Below are 18,351 nucleotides of genomic sequence, written 5' to 3'. Positions count from 1 at the left end.
GAGCAGGACAGCACATTCCCCCTGTCCAGCCACCAGCACTGCGCAGCCCCACGGCGAGGATGAGCCCCCCTCCGTCCCCAGCGTCCCCACGGAGCACGGTGCTGGTTCCCCAGGGCCACACTTACATTCCTCCGATGGAGACGGTGGCACACGTGCGCTCGGAGAAGGCGGGCACGGTCTCGGTGGCGCTGCTGGCCGGTCGGATGTAGTCCACCGTCACGTTCACCTGGGAAATACAGATGGGCACGGGGTCAGACCGTCCAGCCGGGGGGTCCCAGCACACCCCATCCTCCCTCTGCCCAAAAACCCCACCGTCGGCCAGCCGCCCCGAGCCCGGGTGAGGGAGCCTTTTGCCAGCCGGCTGCTGGCACCGACGGTGCTGCCAGCGAAGCAACATCTGAAACGCTGGCCTGTGAGCCAGGGCTGGGCACGTTCAACCAGGAGCCTCCCGGGGAGGAAAAGCTGCCGCCCCGGGCTCCTGGCACGGGCACTCGCGCTGCCGGGGGTACCCTGGCTCCTGCCAGGCACGGTTGCGAGCTCCCTGCGTGCCGGAGAGCCGCGGCAGGGATCCCGAGCGTGCGGCCAGCCCCGATGCCTCCTGTTTTACGGGTAATCGCATTTTGGCCTCTGGTAGGAGAGCTCCCCTGTACCTGCAGGTAGCGGAAAGCACAGCTCCCTGCTACGCCGTAGCTGTCAGCTGGCATCAGCGTCGCCAGCACCACGCCGCACGGGACACGGAGGCCGGTTTGCAAAACGCTTTGACGAGGCAGGGAGCAGCCCCGGGCGCCCCAGGAACCCGGCCGTGCACCCAGCGCAGAGCCGCGCCGTCCCCGTGTGTGCTGTCCCCACGCTCGTGCCACCCGCCTGACCTGCATCGCCTGGCTGGCGCTCGGCCGTGCCGGGGACAGGCACCGCCATCGCTCCCGTCCCCCCGCAGACAGCGGCAGCCGTGGCATTCCTGCACATCAGCTACCGGGGGTCGACGTTGGGGGGGGCAACTTCTGCTGGAAAACTGCATCTCCCGCTGCACCAGGGCTCGGGACAAGCCCGGAGGGTGCAGAGATGCACCTGGCTCAGGTCCCCGGTACCGCAGCCCCTGGCCATCACCCCCCCCCAGCAGCCCCTGGCCATCACCCCCCAGCAGCCCCTGGCCATCACCCCCCAGCAGCCCCTGGCCATCACCCCCCCAGCAGCCCCTGGCCATCACCCCCCCCCAGCAGCCCCTGGCCATCACCCCCCCCCCCAGCAGCCCCTGGCCATCACCCCCCAGCAGCCCCTGGCCATCACCCCCCAAGCAGCTCCTGGCCATCACCCCCCCCCCCAGCAGCCCCTGGCCATCACCCCCCCCCAGCAGCCCCTGGCCATCACCCCCCCCGCAGCCCCTGGCCATCACCCCCCAAGCAGCTCCTGGCCATCACCCCCCCCCAGCAGCTCCTGGCCATCACCCCCCAGCAGCCCCTGGCCATCACCCCCCCCCAGCAGCTCCTGGGCATCACCCCCCCCCCGCAGCCCCTGGCCATCACCCCCCAGCAGCTCCCGGGCATCACAAGCAATCAGCGTTTCCATCCTGCACCAGGCCTTCGTGGTCCAGCTGCACCCCCGGGCCGGAGCAGGGAGCCACGCTGCCGTACCCACGCCCCATCCCCAGCTCTCCCGTCCCCACGAGCAGGACTCGGTGACCAGCCCAACGAAGGTCACGGGAGGCTGGTGCCAAGCCAGTGCAGCAGCGAGGGCTTTGTCCCAGCAGGCTGGAAGAGCCGTCGGGGTCCCCGCCGGAGAGCAGCAGATCCCGGCGGGGTTGGAAAGGCAGCGCCGGGTCCTCGGCATCGCTCCCTTCCCGGCCGCGCTGCCCACCCTCCTCCCTGCTCCCGGGATTCGGGGACCCTGGCGTCGGTGCACGTCCTGCAACGCCCCCCGAAGCACCGGCCCCTCTCGCAGCTTCGCCCCCCGCGTCAGGATACGTGCGGCTGCGGGGCAGGGAGCACCGGGGCTGGAAGCATCGGAAGCACCGGCAGCACCGGCACTCGCCTGCACAGCAACACGGAGCTGCAACTCCCGGCCCCAGCCATGCAATCAAGAGCAGGGAAAAAGAAACCAGAGTTAAAAGCCCGAGAGCTCGAACGCTCAACGCGATCCCACATCTGTACGTGCCGTTTCTGCACAAATCCAACCCAATCCCAGCGCCTGCTTTCCCCAGGAAAGCACCTTCCTCTCCGTTTCACCAGCGCTTCAGCCAGAGGAGGCCGAGGCTGCCCTGGGCTGGGGGACACGGGGGGACACGGGGGGACACGGGGAGACACAGGGGGACACGGGGAAGTCCTGGTGCTGCCTCCCGCCGCCCCGGCCCAGCCGCGGGGCTGTATTTAGGCACTACGGACTTTTTCCGCGCGTGCTGCCGCAGGGCACCGTGCCCGCCCCACGCCGCTGGCTCTCAGCGCCGGCAGCTTGAGCCGAAGGGAGACAGACAGGCGTCCGGCTCGGCCGTGCGAGGCAGCAGCCGTGAACCCTTCAAACTGTCGACTCTTCCCGAGCCTCGCTTTCTAAATGAGGATAAAAAAATGCAGAAAAGGTAGGATTGCCTGACAAACCCCCGCCGTCAGCTCGCTGCCTCGTACGGCCGAGCTAATCGAGGTTCGCAGCAGCGAAAGAGGGGGCTCTGGCAGGAAAGCGCCAACTGGGGGGAGCGGTTACAGCGATTCCTCCCAGCCAAACTATTGTCATAACAACTGTAGGGGGAAAAAAGACAACGATCGCTCCGAGAGGCAGGTTAGGAAATTCAAGCTACTACAGGGCCTTTAAATGTCACCTGGCTCACCAGCGAGGCACGGCTCGCCCGGCAAACACCTGGCCCCCGATTAGGCAGAGGGTCTGGCACGAGCATGGCGGGCGCCGGCGTCGGCTGGTGAGGTCACCCGCACCGGGGGGGGGGCACGGGGCACGCGTGACCCCACAGCTCGGGCCGGGATCCTGCACCGTCACGGGCTGGGGAGGAGCGAGGGGTCGGGCTGGGTGACACACCTCAGCCTGCGGCAGGGAAGCGCCGCACCGCGTTGCATCGCGTTGCAAAGCAAGGCGCTGCGTTGCATCGTGTGGCGTTGCAAAGCGTTGCGCTGCGTTGCGTTGCATTGCAAAGCGGTGCCTTGTGTTGCATTGCGTCGCAAAGTGTCGCGCTGCATGGCGTTGCGTTGTGAAGCGGTGCGGTGCGTTGCGAAGTGGTGCATTGCATTGCGTTGTGTTGCATTGCATCACGTTGCAAAGTGGTGCATTGCATTGCATTGCGTTGCGTCGCATTGCATCGCGTTGCAAAGTGGTGCATTGCATTGCATTGCGTTGTGTTGCATCGCGTTGCATGTGGTGCATTGCATTGCATTGCGTTGTGTCGCGTTGCAAAGCGGTGCATTGCATTGTGTTGCATCGCGTTGCAAAGTGCTGCATTGCGTTGTGTTGTGTTGTGTTGCAAAGTGGTGCATTGCATTGCGTTGCGTTGCGTTGTGTCGCGTTGCAAAGCGGTGCATTGCATTGTGTTGCATCGCGTTGCAAAGTGCTGCATTGCGTTGTGTTGTGTTGTGTTGCAAAGTGGTGCATTGCATTGCGTTGTGTTGCGTTGCATCGCGTTGCAAAGTGGTGCATTGCATTGCATTGCGTTGCGTCGCATTGCATCGCGTTGCAAAGTGGTGCATTGCATTGCATTGTGTTGCGTTGCGTTGCAAAGCGGTGCATTGCGTTGCGTTGCGTTGTGTTGCGTTGCAAAGTGGTGCATTGCGTTGTGTTGTGTTGCGTTGCATCACGTTGCAAAGTGGTGCATTGCATTGCATTGCGTTGCGTCGCGTTGCATCGCGTTGCAAAGTGGTGCATTGCATTGCATTGTGTTGCGTCGCGTTGCATCGCGTTGCAAAGCGGTGCATTGCATTGCATTGTGTTGCGTCGCGTTGCAAAGCGGTGCATTGCATTGCGTTGCGTTGCGTTGCGTTGCGTTGCAAAGTGCTGCATCCCCTGGACAGATGCAGGCGAGGCTCATTGCAGTGACAGAGCTGGCATGTCCCCCGCTACGTGATGCCAGCACTGCTGCATCTGACAAGTCGCGAAAGCAAAACTCCCTCCTCCAGGGCGGGCACAAGCAGCCTCGGAGCACCCTGTGGATTCAGCACGAAAGGGCTCAAAACTGCCGTGTCCCCGCTGCCACCACCTCGGGGCCGAGCAGGACCGTGGGGGGCCGGGCTGTGACAGCCCCCTGCCCCCTTCCCCAGCAGCTCAGCCCCAGCAGTGACAGCAAACGCGACGTCCCCCTCAGGGCTGGTGCAGGAGCCGGCCCCACAGACCCACCCAGTGAGACCCACGGCACGGCATGGTACGGCACGGCACGGCACGGCACGGCACGGCACGGCACGGCACGGCGCTGGCCACGTGCCCTGGTACCCGGGGGCTGCAGGGTAGAGCGGCTCTCGCAGAGCTGGCACCTCGTTCTTGGCACCGCCGAGGACCCGCCAGCGGAGACGCCGGCGCCCGGTCACGCCGAGACGGGCTCAGCCTCCGACGCTCCCGTCTCCGCAGGGTGCTGAGCTCCGGCCACCGTATCTACCCACCTCCCGGGGTGCTCCCGAGATGAAAGGTGCCGTGAAAGCGCCCGTGGCACTGTGACCGAACTCCTGGGCACGGGGACGCCTGTACGGTATCAAAAGGACCCGAACGGGCCGACAGCAGCAGCGCGACAGCAGCAAGAGCCAGCTGCAAACTGGGGACCGAACCCTCCTGCCGTTAGCACCTCGGTCCCGCTCCTGCCCCCGCAGCCCCCGGGTTGAGCTGCCCCCCAAGTGTCCCCTCCACGGCCAGCTCAGAGCAGTCAGAGGCAGCAAACAGGCAGGAAAGCACACCCGGAGCACGCGCTTTGCTTCCCGATTCCCAGCTCCTCGTGTCCCAGCGAGAAAAGGGCCATCCCGCCGCACCAACCTCTGCACCGTGCCCAGCGCCCGCTGGCAGCAGCCTCCTGCGCCGGCCCTGGGCAGAGACGTGCAAGGAGCACGGCGGGATCCCAGCTCGCTGGCGGCAGCCGCAGGCAGGTTTCTGCCCCCGGCTCAGGTCCCCGCTGTATTTTGCAGCACGTTGATGGAGCTAACGGCACCGCTGACCTGGGAAGGCGGCTCGGTGCACGCAGAGGTGTGCCCGTAATCCCGTGCTTGCACTCGCAGGGTTAACGCTCACCTCGAGCATGTTGTTGTCACCAGCGGAAAGCAACTCCTGAAACCTCTGCACCCCCGGCTCGGGCACCTCCCGCACCCCCTGCACCCCCAGCCCCGGCTCAGGCCCCTCCTGCACCCCCTGCACCCCCAGCCCTGGCTCAGGCCCCTCCTGCAGCCGTACACCCAAGCTCGGGGAGCTGCTCGTCCCAGCCCCACCTGATCGCTTTTGGCCGTGACAGACCCAGACGAGCCAGGGGACACTGTGAGCAGCAGCATCCAGCTCTGGGGCTGCGCTCCGGGCTCCCGCAGCCACCCCACAGAGCCGTGCTGCACCCGGCTTCACCCATCCGCCACCCGAAGCTGCAGGGAAAGGGCCCCGGGGTGCCTCACTGCAGAGCCGGGCTCATCCGACACCAAGCACCCACGTAAGCACCCGTCAGTGCCACCCCGCAGACCCGGTCAGCGTTTCACGGGGGTCTGAGAAGCAAAGCGCTTCCCGGGCGCAGAGCGCGACGTGCCGAGCTCCCCGCAGCTGCCAGCACTGCCAAAGGGCCAGGAGGGCAGGGGGTGGCCGGCACCGCGGCGGGATGCGGGGTGCCCGGCCGATGGTGCAGGATCCCTGCCTGGGTGCCCCCATCCCTCCTGCACCCATGGGACCCGCAGCGGGCTCTCGCTCCCTCCCAAAGCCAGCCAGCATCGGTGGTGGCCGTCTATCGGCGGGTTTCCAAGGTCAGCTGCAGTCAGTGTGAATTAAATCACTCCGCCAGCTCTCCTCCCTGGAGGAGATCCAGCCCGGAGAAGAATGGCACTACAGAGATTCACATGCCTTTGTGCAGCCAACGCGTTCAATGTCACCCGCCCCGGCTCCCCCGCCGCCAGCCGGCACTGCGCCGGACCTGCCAGCCCCTGCCCGTGCTCGCCCATCACCGAGGTGCCCGGCGCCCCGGTGCGGGGTGAGGGCAAAGGATGGCGGAGCCAGGGCTGGCGAGCCACGTCCCCATCCCCTCTCCCCACGTGGTGTGTGCCCCACCACCGGCTCTTGTGCGAGGGTGTGCAGGGAGGATACGGCCCCTGGGAAACGCGCGGCCATCGCTGCCAAAAACCTGCGCCCACACCCATGGCAGGAGGAGGAGGAGGAGGAGGAACAGTGCCCGAGGCGCCAAGCAGCGCATCCCCCGCACGCGAGGACTGGTACGCGGTCCCCAGCACGTGGTCACTGGCACGCTGTCTCCAGCATCGTGGTCCCAACGATGTGGTCCCCAGCGGGTAGCCCCTGGCACATGGTCCCCAGCATCATGGTCCCAAGGATGTGGTCCCCAGCACGTGGTCCCCAGCATCACGGTCCCAAGGATGTGGTCCCCAGCATCATGGTCCCAAGGATGTGGTCCCCAGCACGTGGTCCCCAGCATCACGGTCCCAAGGATGTGGTCCCCAGCACGTGGTCCCCAGCTCGCTGGCCAGGCTGGCACTCGCGGGCAGGTCTTTGGGAGCAGCCCCCCAGCCTCAGAGGCAGGAGGGGGGCGGCCAGCTCCCCTCCAGAGCCCTGACACGCGGCACGAGCTCGCAGGAGAGGTAAAAATAGTCCCTGCGAGTTTGTGACGAAGAAGAGCTGGGAGATCCGCAGGCGTTTCAGACAGTAATTATAGCAGAGCAAGTCTGGTCTGCCACCCACCCCTGCCATATGCGCCCACTCTGCGCCCACCCGGCGCGGCCTGGCCCCCTCCTCCCTGCTGCGCCCCGTGTCCCTGTGGCAGGGACGGTCCCCTCCGAGCCCCCCGGGCCAGGCTGGAGTGAAGGGGGTAGGGAGGGACGTCACCGGCACGGCACGGAGCCCACCCCTGCCCTCTCCAAGCTGCGGGCACCAAAACACGGGTGCTGCCCAGGCAGCCCCCCACCTCTGCCCGTCCCTCCCCGGCAGGATGAGCCCCCCGCCCCTGCAGGGCCAGAGAGCAGCTCCAGGCAGGAGGGGCCCTGTGGACCCTGGGCAGGCGGCGCGCACCCCTGCTGCAGCTCCAGCCTGGGGAGGGCACCCATGGGTGCAGGCAGACACCCCACCGGGGGATGCTCCGCCGTGGTCGGTGCCATCGCACCGTAACACGCTGCCGCTCCCAGCACCAGCAAGGGCTGCTTGAGGGAGCTGGGGCAGCCCCACAGCCCCCCGTTTTGGCTATTTTATTTCTCGCCTCCCCGGGGACAAGGGCGGGGGCAGCGGGGACGTGGCGGATGCCACCCACAAACTAACCCCACGTACTCCATTTGCACCTCGGAAAGCCCAGGGCCGGCACCGGCGGACTCTACACGTGCCACGCTCCGGCACGCGGGGTCCCCGAGCAGAGCGGTGGTGGCATCAGCTGAAGCAAGAGATGGGGGGGGACGACGGGGCTGGAGAGCAGGTCCCGCATCCCTGGCCGCCCTGCAGCCCTCCTCCAGCTCTTCCACCCTGCCAGGCAGGAGCCGGGGCCGATCGCTCACTCGAGCCCAAGCCCTTCCATGCCGACACCGCTCGGTGAGTCCTGAAGGATACCGGAGCCGGCGGGGGCAGCCGGCCGGCCCAAGGCTTTGCCCCATCCCTATCAGAGCCCAGCGCTTCCTCCGTGACTCGGCAGGACGCTAAAGAGAAGCTCCAAGCGCCCCGCAGAGCCCGCGGAGCCCAACCGTTGCCGAAAGCGGAGCCTGTTGCAGCCCCGGGGCTCTGTGCTCCCTCTTCCCCGCCAGCTCCGGCAGCAGCGGGGGTACCGAGCCCCCCCTGGGTCGCAGCCTCAAGCGGCCGAGCCGAGCCCAGCCGAGCTGAGCCTAGCCGAGCCGAGTCTAGCTGAGCTGAGCCCAGCAGCCCCGGGGCAGGACTGACCTTGCTGGAGAAGGCTCTGCCGGAGCCGTGAAAAACTCAGGGCTGCAGCCTGGCCGTGGAAGTGCCTGGCAGAGCCATTTGAGGAAGTGTTGGAAAGAGGAAAACAGAGGCAGGGAGAGGAAACGGCCCCAAATTTCTGGTCATTCCGCCAGGAACAACCACATTTGCTCTCCTCACCCTCCCCTGCTGCCAGGGAGCCATTTCGGGCCGCTGCAGCGCCTGGAGCTGAGCGCGCCGGCAGACTGCTCCCCTCCGGCTCGTTTGCATCTGCACGCGCTGTTTATTCCAAGCGGAACGCAGTCGGCAGAAGATCCCTCCCAAGTTCGGCACTGGGGAGCTGCCAGCTCTCCAGAAGGCTTTGAGCAGCAAAATCCTCCCCAGCTTCACACGCCGGCACGCAGCGGCGATGACGCAGCCTGTTCCCACGGAACTTGGGAGCCGGTGCCCTGCAAAGCCTCGCCGGCACCGGCGTGCTCCTCGGCACAGGATCCTGGCTCCGGCACAGGGCCGGCAAGCCCGGGTGCACGCGGTCGCGGCTTCCCGGGGGCTGGGTGCGGTTGTTGGTGGTGCGGGCGGCGGTGCCTGCATCCCCCCGCCGGCACTGGCAGGGGCTGGGGAGCAGCGGCCGTCCCTCGCCGTGCGCTGTCCCCATCCCTCCCGGCCACGCTGCTCTGCAGAAAGTGGGACCTTCCAAAAAACCCCCGGCTGCACCCCAACCATCGCCGCGTTAGGCCTGGGAAGCAGCCCGGCTCCTCCGAGCTGCGCTGCCTGACCAGATCCAGGCGGATGCCCCGGAAAACTGCCGGGAAAGCCCCAGCCGCTGCTTTCCAGGTACGCCGGGGGCTCGGGTTCGGGCTCACAGGCTCTCCGGAGGAGAGGTTTTATCAGTTCGCTGTCAGCCTTCCCTTTGATGAGCCTCCGTCCCTGAGCTGCATCGCTAACAAATCCCCGGGCATTAAAAATAAGCCGAAGCTTTGCAGATAAATCGGCGCAGGCTCTGGGATGGAGGGCGAGGGCAGGCCACCCGCACACCCTCTGCCCGGGAGCGGGGAAGATGAGGCACGGCCGCGGGTCAGACGCGCTCCCGTCCCTCGGCATCAGCCATGCGCAGCCCGCCAGTCTCCGATTATCGACCTCCCCATCGATCCGGGGACGACCGTGCACGGCACGACCACACCCCCTGCCAACCCGGGGACCGGCTCCGGCATGCACCGGCGAAGCCGCGCACCGCCGGTCCTTGTGCCGTGGGAGCACCAGGTCCCTCCGTGCCAGCCTGGACCCGAGAGCCCCTTTGCCGCAGCAGCAGCAGGACGCTCGGCCCCGCGGTGCCGGGCTTTGGGGCGGGGGGCTGGGGCAGCGCTGCCGGGTGCGCAGGTCTCACCGGGGCTGGCTGAACGGGCCAGAGGCATAAAATAACATATTGGGGCACGTCGCGGCTTTGGGGGTTCCCCCTGGCCCCGCACGAGCCTCTGCTTGCAGTGACACGGTCGACGGGGCGCAGGGCGGGGAGAAACGGGCACCCCCACCTCCAGCCCCGCAGCGGGGGGGCTGCTGCCGGCCTCTGCCCGCCGAAGCTGCCCGCCCGCTACCGGGCAGGTAACGGGGTTCACCCCAGTGTCACCTCTCGGCGTCCCCACCCGGGACCTTCCCGGGTCCCCACCAAACTCGCAGCCCCCCGGCACCGAGGCCAGAGGCACCGAACACCGGCACCCTGCGGAGGGGACGGGTGTGGTGGCACCGGAGATGCCAGTGCACCGCAGAACCCCGCATCTGTATGGCGGCAGCCCGTCGGGCACCCCTGGGTGCTCGGGCACCCCGGGGAGAGCCGCCCCTCCACCCGCCGCCCCCCCGCCGGCTGCAGAGCCGCCTTTACGCCAGGGACCGAATCGCTCCCGCGCACGGGGGATATTTTTCCCTGAGTTATCTCGTGCCGTCTCCCTCCATCCGAATGATTAATCCCTCCCAGCTAATTAGAGGAAAGGGCCAAGAGCACCCATTTAGACTCGATTCAATTGCTTGCACGATGGCATAATTAAAAAAAGCTGCTTAACGGCGGTGCATGCCCAGCGCTGAAATCGATGGGCAGCGTCTGTGCGGAGGGAGCCGTCCCCACCCCAACGAGCACCAGAGATTTATTCCACCGTGGGAGACAAATCCATACCGGGGCACGGCAGCCGAACGCCGGCAGGCGCTGCGGCGGGGGCCGGGGCAACCGGTTCATCCCACGCCACCGGGCAAATTCCACCGCGCCGGGTCACTCCCACGGCTGCCGGGAGGGCACAGCTCCCTCACAGAAGCTGCGGCGGCTCTTGCAACGCCGGGCGCGTGCCGCAGCTGCACAGGGAGCCGGCATCGGCACAGCAAACGCCAGCAGAAGAGTCAAGAAAAACAAATCAGGGCTGGTAAAGGGAGAAGCAACGCGCTGTAAAAACCCCAGCTTTAGAAACTTCACGCTGCTTTGACGAAAGGGCAAGAGAGAAAATATATTATTCTCCATCTATCTCCGGGGCTCTGGGAACTCAGCTGGCGTTCCCCACAGCCCGGCTCCTCGCCTAACGCCATAACCACCAGCGAAGGGGCCGCCGCGGCCACGGGGACGTTTCTCCCTCTTCTCCCCTCCGTGCTTTCTCCAGAGGGAATTATTTCTGGAAGCAATGGTTTATTTTTACCGCGGGGGCCCGGGGAAAGCTATCGCGTTGCCCCTGCGTTTCGGCAGGACAGGCAGCCGGCGGGCAGGCTGTGCCACGGCACGGGGGAGGCGGCGCATCGGGGGGGACACGGCGTTGCTGCCACAGGGCTGGAGGGCAGGGAGCGGGGGCGAGCGGCCGGGGAAGGAGGCAGAAAAGGCGCTGGAAAACGGGTGGCGAGAGCAAAGGCCTCTGCCCGCTGCGCCGGGCTGGCAGCACCCGGCACCCCCGTGCAGGCAGCCGCGGGAACACAGCCGCCCCTGCCCCCGCAGCCGTTCCCCGGCCACAGCCGCGCTCACCGTCCGGCACCGCAGCTGCCGCCGCCGCGTCCCCGAGCCGCCACTCCCCTCAGATGCCCGCGGGCACCCACAGAAGCAGCCGCGGCAATGCCGGTGCCGCTGCTCCCCGAGCAGCCGTGCCAACCGGAGCCGGGGCCGGGTGCGTACCGCACAGCGGTGACGGCTTCCCTGGCACGAGCGGGACGGCCCCCGGGAGCTGCCGTGCAGCCAGGAGCACGATGTACTGCGAGAGCAATACACGGCGGCAAGATTTATTCCTTTCCAATTATTTTCACCTGCCTGGAGCCGGTGGGGGGGGCGAAGAGCCCCAAACCGGAGGGGAGAGGGATCATGGGGTCTCGTGGGATCCCATCGTGCCAAGACGGCGCTTTTGAGGCGTCCCACCCCAAACTCAGCCCCTGCTGCCTTCACAGCGCTCCTGCCTGCACCCGATGGCACGCTGCCCACACCGGCCGGCACGCCGCCTGCGGCACAGCCAGAGCACGCGCACCGGGAGGCGTCAGGATGAGGACAGGAGGGCAGCTGAGGACAGACGGCTCGCTGCAGCCAGAGGACTTTTGTCCTTGCTGGTGAAACGCGTCCCCCCCGCCCCGTGCCGGAACCGTGCCAGAACCGGGGCCGGGCAGGGGCTGCCCTCCTGTGGCACCGGGCACCCGGGGGAGCCCCGGCCACCGGTCCCGGGGCAGTCGGGGTTGCCGATACCTCGGGAGCCCGTGCACCAGCACCTCCCAGCTCACACTTAGCCTCTTGCACACACGCGTGCAAAGCCCGGCGGGTCCGTTCCCGAGCGCACACAGCCCAGGGGCGAGGGACGGCTTGTTCTGAGCCCGCTCCGCGTCCAAACCTGCTCCGGGATGGCAAAGGGACCGCGCTGCTGGCGGAGGGCAGGGGACGGCTACGGGGGTGTGAGCGGTCACCTTGGCGGGGGGTGGCCGGGCTGCTGGGGGCAGGTCCCGCTCCCTGGAGTGGGTGCCGCTTGCCTTGGGCTGGGGTGGGGTGGGGGGTCCATCCGGCTCCACAGTTCCGAAAGTGCAGCTCCCTCTAGTGTCACACCAGCCCTCCGGAGCTGCCACCGTGCACCCACCAGGCAAGGTCACCACTGCGCGAGGAGGGTCCCCAGGGTGCAGGGACAGCACCCGCGAGGCAAGGTCATGGCTGTGCAAGGAGATCACCCGCGAGGAGGGTCCCCAGGGTGCAGGGACAGCACCCATGAGACAAGCCCTAAGCCGCTTCCCGGCAGGCGGCACGGCCAAACCCACAGACACGCAGCGCTTGCGGCCGAGGAGGTGGCCGATGAGGCGCCGGCAGCGAGACCAAAAACTCATCCTGGCCTAATTATTCTTAATATTCAATTCATCAATCTTCAAGGGGATGATCGCGCTCTGCCGGAGCGGCTGCCAGCGGCGATCCCTCCCGGGGCTCGTCACGCCGTGCCAGCTCTTCCCAGGCAAACAAAAGGCAGCGGGGAGGCAGGAGGCGGCTCCGAGCCGGGCAGGGGAGCCCCAGTCCCGGGGGACAGGCTGGGGCGGGCGCTGGGGGTGTGCAGGGCAGACCCCAAACCTCAAGTCCCCTCCCCAAGGATCCCAGAGATCCAGATCTCCGGAGGATCCAGGAGATGAGTCGACTCTGGGGCTCTGCGGGAAGGGACACCCTCCGGAGCGTGGGAGGGCTCCCGGGGGCAGGCAGGGCTCGGGCAGGGCAGGCAGGGCTCCCCAGAACAGGCAGGGCTCCCCGGGGCACCCCTGCAAACGTGCACAGAGCTGGAGCCGCGCCGACGCCGCGGGCAGCACCGTGCATCGGTGCCAGCCCACCCCGTTTGATCTCCCCGCAAGCAGACAGCTCTCAGAAGTCGCCAGCTCCCTGCCGGGGTGGGCTCTAAAAGTATATTGAAAAAGGGGACGGGAAAAGAGGGATTTTGCCGCAAAGATTGATGCTGACAGCAAGCCGCGAGAAGGCAAGGGCGAGCCACCCCGTGCAAGGCTGTCATTTCAAATCAGAACGCGCCGCCAACCTCGAGGGACTGTTTTGATCATTAACGGAAAGGATTTTTTCATCGCTTTCCTCAATCAAATTAATCTGAAGTGAAAAACGTGGAGCTGACAAAGGAAATATTTATAAAGCAAACGAGGCAACATCAAAGGCAAGCGGGCGCCCAGCTCCCAAGGCTACCGAAACGGCGAAGGCAGGAGCCCGGCGCGCGTCGCGCGGCCCCAGCAGCGCGCTGCAAGGTTATGGGGAGCGTTAAACGCGGAGGCTGGCGGCACTCGCAGCCGAACGGCTTTTTGCTTCTGTTTCCGGGGGTCGCTGGCTCCTGACCAGCCACTTCGGGCACGGGGACGGTGGCAGCTGGCTGCCATGCCGCGTCCCTCCTCCTGCTGCCGACAGCCATCCGACGGCAGCAGGGCAGCAAGGGTGCCGCTGCCTGCTCCTGCCTGTCCCTGCGCGGGCAGGGGAAGCGCGCTGCCCCGTGCTGCAGCACCACGCCGGGGTGCCTGGGAGGAAGGCAAGGACCCTCATCCTCCTCCCCAGCACGGCAGCCCGCACCGCCCGGACGTGGTCGTGGGGACATGGGGGACACAGAGAGCAGCCACCGGCCCCGGGGATGGCCGGGGGACTGGGGGTGCCCTGCATGGGGATGGCCCCCCCCGGCACCTGGGGGCTGGGCACGGGGGACGCGGGGCCGGCGCGGGCAGCACCACGAGCCCCCGGGCTCTGGCAGGGCTGGCCCCGTCCCCAGCCGCCGTGGGGACCTGGGGACCGGAGCCGGGGGCTTCAGCCAGGCGTGCCCTCAGCTCCTGCCTGCGAGCGTGCGAGGGTGAACGCAAACAGGTTTTGGGGGAAAAAGGGTGGTTTCCAGCAACAGCCGAGCATGGCAGGGCGGGAGACGGCAAACCCCGCTCCGCCACACCGCAGCCAGCGGCTGGAGGAAAGCCGGTACGCCCTGGGGCGGGTGGAGGAAAGCCGGTACGCCCTGGGGTGACCAGCAGCGCTCAGACCAGGACCCTGCCGAGATGCAGCCCGGCACGGGGCCAGGACCCTCCCAGAAACGACTGGGTCCCCATTCCAGAGCGCGGAGCTCTCCCAGCAACATCCTCACACCCACTTCTGACTACGACAAGTGACAGACTTCCCATTAGAAATCTCTTGCAAGCTGCTATTTTTTTTTCCCTTTTCTTTTTTTTTTTTTTTTTTTAATATATAAACAGGGCTCTGAAATGGAAAGATGCAATTAGATGGAAATAGTCCTCAATGAGCAGCAGCGAGCAGCCTCGCTATGAAGGAAATTGATTTTATTTGACCATTTTATGAGTGTTTGAAAATTGCATCCTGAGCATGTGCTTCGGTAGTTAAGTGCACATTATATTCTTCATTCCCCTGAATTGCTCTAAACCGGCCTAGAAAAATATGCCGGGGAAACAAAGGGAAATAGAAAGGGAGGCAGGTACACAGCATTCCTGGGAAACGGGCGCAGCTGAAAGCGAGACCACACAACTCGGGGGACCCAGCTCGAAGGGTGCTCCAGCTTTGGGTGCTCCAGCTTTGGGTGCTCCAGCTTTGGGTGCACCCCGCAATTCCCCGCAGAGAGCCCCCGGTCACCCGTAAGGACTCCTGCGGCACCACCGGCACGGGCAGCGTCGGCTCCCGGCCCCTCGTTGGCAGCCGCCCGCGCTGGGGACGAGCGAGGACCTCGCCACCCTCCCCGTCCCCTCCGTACCTTCTTCCCGATGAGCTTCTTGCGCAGGAACTCCCGGGCCTCGAACATGTAGGGAATGTCGTAGAGGGGCCTCAGCTTCCTGTTCTTGTCCTGCAGCAGGGGCAGAGAGGGGGCACAGGTCAGGGCAGCCCCCCGAAACCACCGAGCATCCCCACGGGGAGGCAGCCCGCTCCCCGCTCTGGGGCAGGCACCCCAAAGATGGGTGCACCCAGCACCCTCCGCCTGCTCCCATGGGTGCCCTCCCGCTCCTGCACCCCAGGGTGGGCTTCCTGAGCATCGCCGGGTCCACCAAAACCCCGAGGGGAGCCCCTGGCCGAATTTGGGGTGAGGGGAGATGTGACCCCCGCACTGAGCACCCCGTGCCCTCTCGCCAGCCCCCCCGGCCCCGCTCACCCCACGCCAGGGAGCTCAGCGCTGCCTGGGGATCTCCGCTCGCAGAGGGAAGCACCAAGAGGTGTCACCTCCCCAAAACGGCATGCACAGCACCCCCTCCCTGCGCACAGCACCCCCTCCCTGCGCACAGCACCCCCTCCCTGCGCCCGCCGCCTGCTCAGAGAGCTCTGTAACGGAGAGCGCTGTGCAAGGTGGGTACGCGGCCTCCGCTCACACGGGCCCCTGCACAAAAGTTGCTCGTTAGACAAGCTCGTTATCAGGCAGTGATTAACGGCACTTGCGGGATGAGATGCCCAGGAATCAGAGGGCATCAGCCCCCGTCAGCTGTTGGGGGCCTCTCATGGTGATAAAATCCCTTCAAACGCTGAGCAAAAAGGGGAGTTTTCCAGTGGAAATGGCAGCAGGGATGTGGGAATGACACGGGGCCGGGAAGGGCTCGAGCTGCATGGCATGGCACGGCACAGCACGGCACGGCACGGCACAGCACGGCACGGCACGGCACGGCACGGCACGGCTGCACCCGCACGAGCCTTGCGGCAGGTCTCGTGGAGCAGGATCGGCAGCAGGGAGCCCGGTGGGCTGTGTAAGGTAATGTCTAAGCCACACAAGATAAACCGTACAGGGCACGGGGTGCTGCTCACCCTCCCCAGACCACCCCCTGCCCCCAGGAGCCCCCAGCGCCCCGCAGCATCCCGACGGGTTCCGTGGCACGGCAATGCACCGCCCGATGGCACGGGCTCACATCCCGGCCAGAAAAGAAACCGAGCTGCCACCGAGGCCGGCAGTCCCCCCTGAGCGGCAGGAACGGCACCGCCAGCCCCAGGCTTTGCCGGGGGCTCCAGGCAGGGGTCCCTCCTGCCCGGTCACCGTCCCCTGGCGCGGCCGAAGCAGAGGCCTTGCCAGTGGCCGGGGCAGGCGCGCAGCAGCAGCAGCAGCCCTGGGCACCCTCCCCGGGACGAGACTTTGGGGACCGAGCCATTCCCGGGCCAGAGACTGTGTCTGCGGAGCCACCGCTCGAGGGGCTTGTCCCCCACAACCACCCCCGGACGCAGCACGCGGCGTGACGGCACGAGGGACCTGGCTTTGACAGCGGTGCCGAGGCGCTGCCGCTGCTCGGCATCATTCCCGGACGGAGCGACGCAGCTTTCCCCGGCAGATCCTGCTCCATCCCGCTGGTGCTGGACTTTGGACACGCTTTGTGGTTGGCTGCACTGGCACCGTTACGGTTACGGCACGTCTGGGCCCTGCCAGCACGTGAGGGGAGGAAGGCGGGAGGCGAAGCCCACCCAACCCGACCCCGGGAGCTCCCCAGCCCACGCCGACGGAGCACGGCCCTTGGCACGCAGGTCCGCTCACCGACGCGGTGCCGTGGGGAACGGCTCTCGGCACACCCCGCCGAGCTGGGGAGGAATCCAGAGGGAGATAAGGCGAAAGCAGCAGGAAATGAAGGAGAGGAATCAGATGGGAGAGGGAGCGAGCGGACAAAGGCACGCCGGCACTCGGGCTCCGCGTTCTTCCGTAATGAATGAGGCTTTGACAGAGTTTATTATGTCCTCGACGCCGTTCCCAGGCTGCTCCTTGGAGCCGGTCCCTCCTCCACCCGCACTGCCACTCGCCCAGCGCCGCAGCCCCTGCCGGCACCGGCGATGGCAACGGGCCGGATCCTGGGACGGCATGCCCACCCGCAGCAGCGAGCCGGCGCTGCAGCCAGCGCCAAACCCGTCCCCGGCGGAGGCTCCAGCTCCGTGCAATGGCTGAAAACCCCTTTGCAGGCAGGGCGAGAGCAGGTCCCGAGCCTGGCAGGGTGCGGGATCGGCAGAGATGGGATTTCTTCTGGAAAGGAGCTTTTACGCTCACCAGGGATAAGCCCGGTATCACTCGTGGCACAGAAAAGCTTGCTGGTCCTTAACGAGATGGACTTGACGAGGCTGGCGGGGAGCACAGGACGCGGTGCCAGCTAGCCGGCCGTGAAGCCGGTTTTCCGGCAGGGAGGGAGTTTCTCCTCGCCCCGTATCAAACAAAGCCCCGGCTGAGCACGTGGGGACGGCGCGGCAGGCGGGTGGCCAGAGGGAAGCCCTGGCTCGGGAGGACGCCGCTGCCGTGGGAAAGGCCGGCGCTGCTGCCGGCCCCATCTCAGCCCCGCGTTCGGCCTCGGCGCAGGACGGTCGTTCGCACCGCTCCCCTCCCCGGGAGGTGTGCAGGGACGGGGGCGTCTCCGTTATTTAGCTGGCGCCAGAAAAATTCCCGGCCCCGTGCCAGAGCTGGAGTCGAGCCGCGTGATAAATCCTGTGGTGCCGCGAGCAGGGTCCGAGCGGGGCTGCGGGGGAGCCGCCTGCTCCTCCCAGGGCATCCCCCCGCGGCATCCCCCCCGCGCACCGGGGGCACCGTCCCATGGGGCATCCGCCCGGGGCCCCGCGGCAGCACGCACAAACCCGTCCCGTCCCCTTGCGGCAGGGCCCCGGCCGTGCGGAGCCGGAGGAGCAGGGATGACTAACTCCTCATTTCACAGTCCAGTGCCGCAAAGCGGTGCCATGCAGCCACGGCCGTCGCTTCGCTGAAAAATCACCGCGCGGAGATGGAGAATTAAGCCAAGGGGCTGAGACGCGGGGCGGGCTCAGCCCTCCGATGCCGTGCGTGCAGATATTCCCTGCCTCGCCGTCTCCCGTCCCCCTGCCCGCACCCCGAAGCGGAGACCAGGCTCTGCTCCAGCCCCCGGGGCAGGCAGGGGCTCGGCTGGCCCGGCAGCGGCAAGGGGCAGCGTGCGGCACGGCTGCCAGCTGCGTGCAGGCAGGGACACGCAGGCAGGGCCAGGGGAGCCCCCCGAAAGCCCAGGAGAGCCCCCAGAATCGCTGCAGTGTCCCTACGCTCCTGGAGGAGGATTGATCCCGACTCTCCACGCGTCTTCGTGGCGAGGAGCGGGGCAGCTGCAAGCGCAAGGCGTGCAGGAACCGGAGGGGCAGGCAAGCCCCTGCGCGGCGGGGGGGTGCAGCAGGACCCGTGCCCTCCCCGTGTCCGCAACGACAGCGGCGCCAACGCTGAAGCAGCCACCGAAAGAAACGCTTGCGCTCAAACGCTGCCTTTTCCCGCAGCCAAAGCCGGGATTGCCGTTCCCCGGCCCCGGCCGAGCAGCTCTGCAACAGAAGGACGCCCGCTTCGGGGGCACGCAGCAGGCTGCTGCCTGCACTTGGCTGCCTGCTCTGCCTGCTCTGCCTGCCTGCTCTGCCTGCCGGGC

General features: G+C 66.9%; 1 protein-coding gene across 2 annotated transcripts in view; it reads right to left on the bottom strand.

The window, feature by feature from the left end:
* The window catches only part of SND1 (staphylococcal nuclease and tudor domain containing 1), a 138,007-nt gene that overhangs the window by 75,749 nt on the left and 43,907 nt on the right, over positions 1-18,351 (bottom strand). For both annotated transcript variants that reach the window (XR_008575445.1, XM_054813103.1), the window contains exons 11-12: positions 14,727-14,816; positions 126-226 (exon numbers count right to left, since the gene is read on the bottom strand). Coding sequence is in view for 1 of the 2 variants with exons in the window: in XM_054813103.1 (XP_054669078.1) it covers positions 126-226; positions 14,727-14,816 (191 nt within the window). In the remaining variant the exon portion in view is untranslated. The remainder of the gene's footprint in view (positions 1-125; positions 227-14,726; positions 14,817-18,351) is intronic.

This window comes from Grus americana, chromosome 1 (genome assembly GCF_028858705.1).
Source record: "Grus americana isolate bGruAme1 chromosome 1, bGruAme1.mat, whole genome shotgun sequence".
Taxonomy (NCBI): domain Eukaryota; kingdom Metazoa; phylum Chordata; class Aves; order Gruiformes; family Gruidae; genus Grus; species Grus americana.
This window is presented reverse-complemented; position numbering and strand designations above follow the sequence as displayed.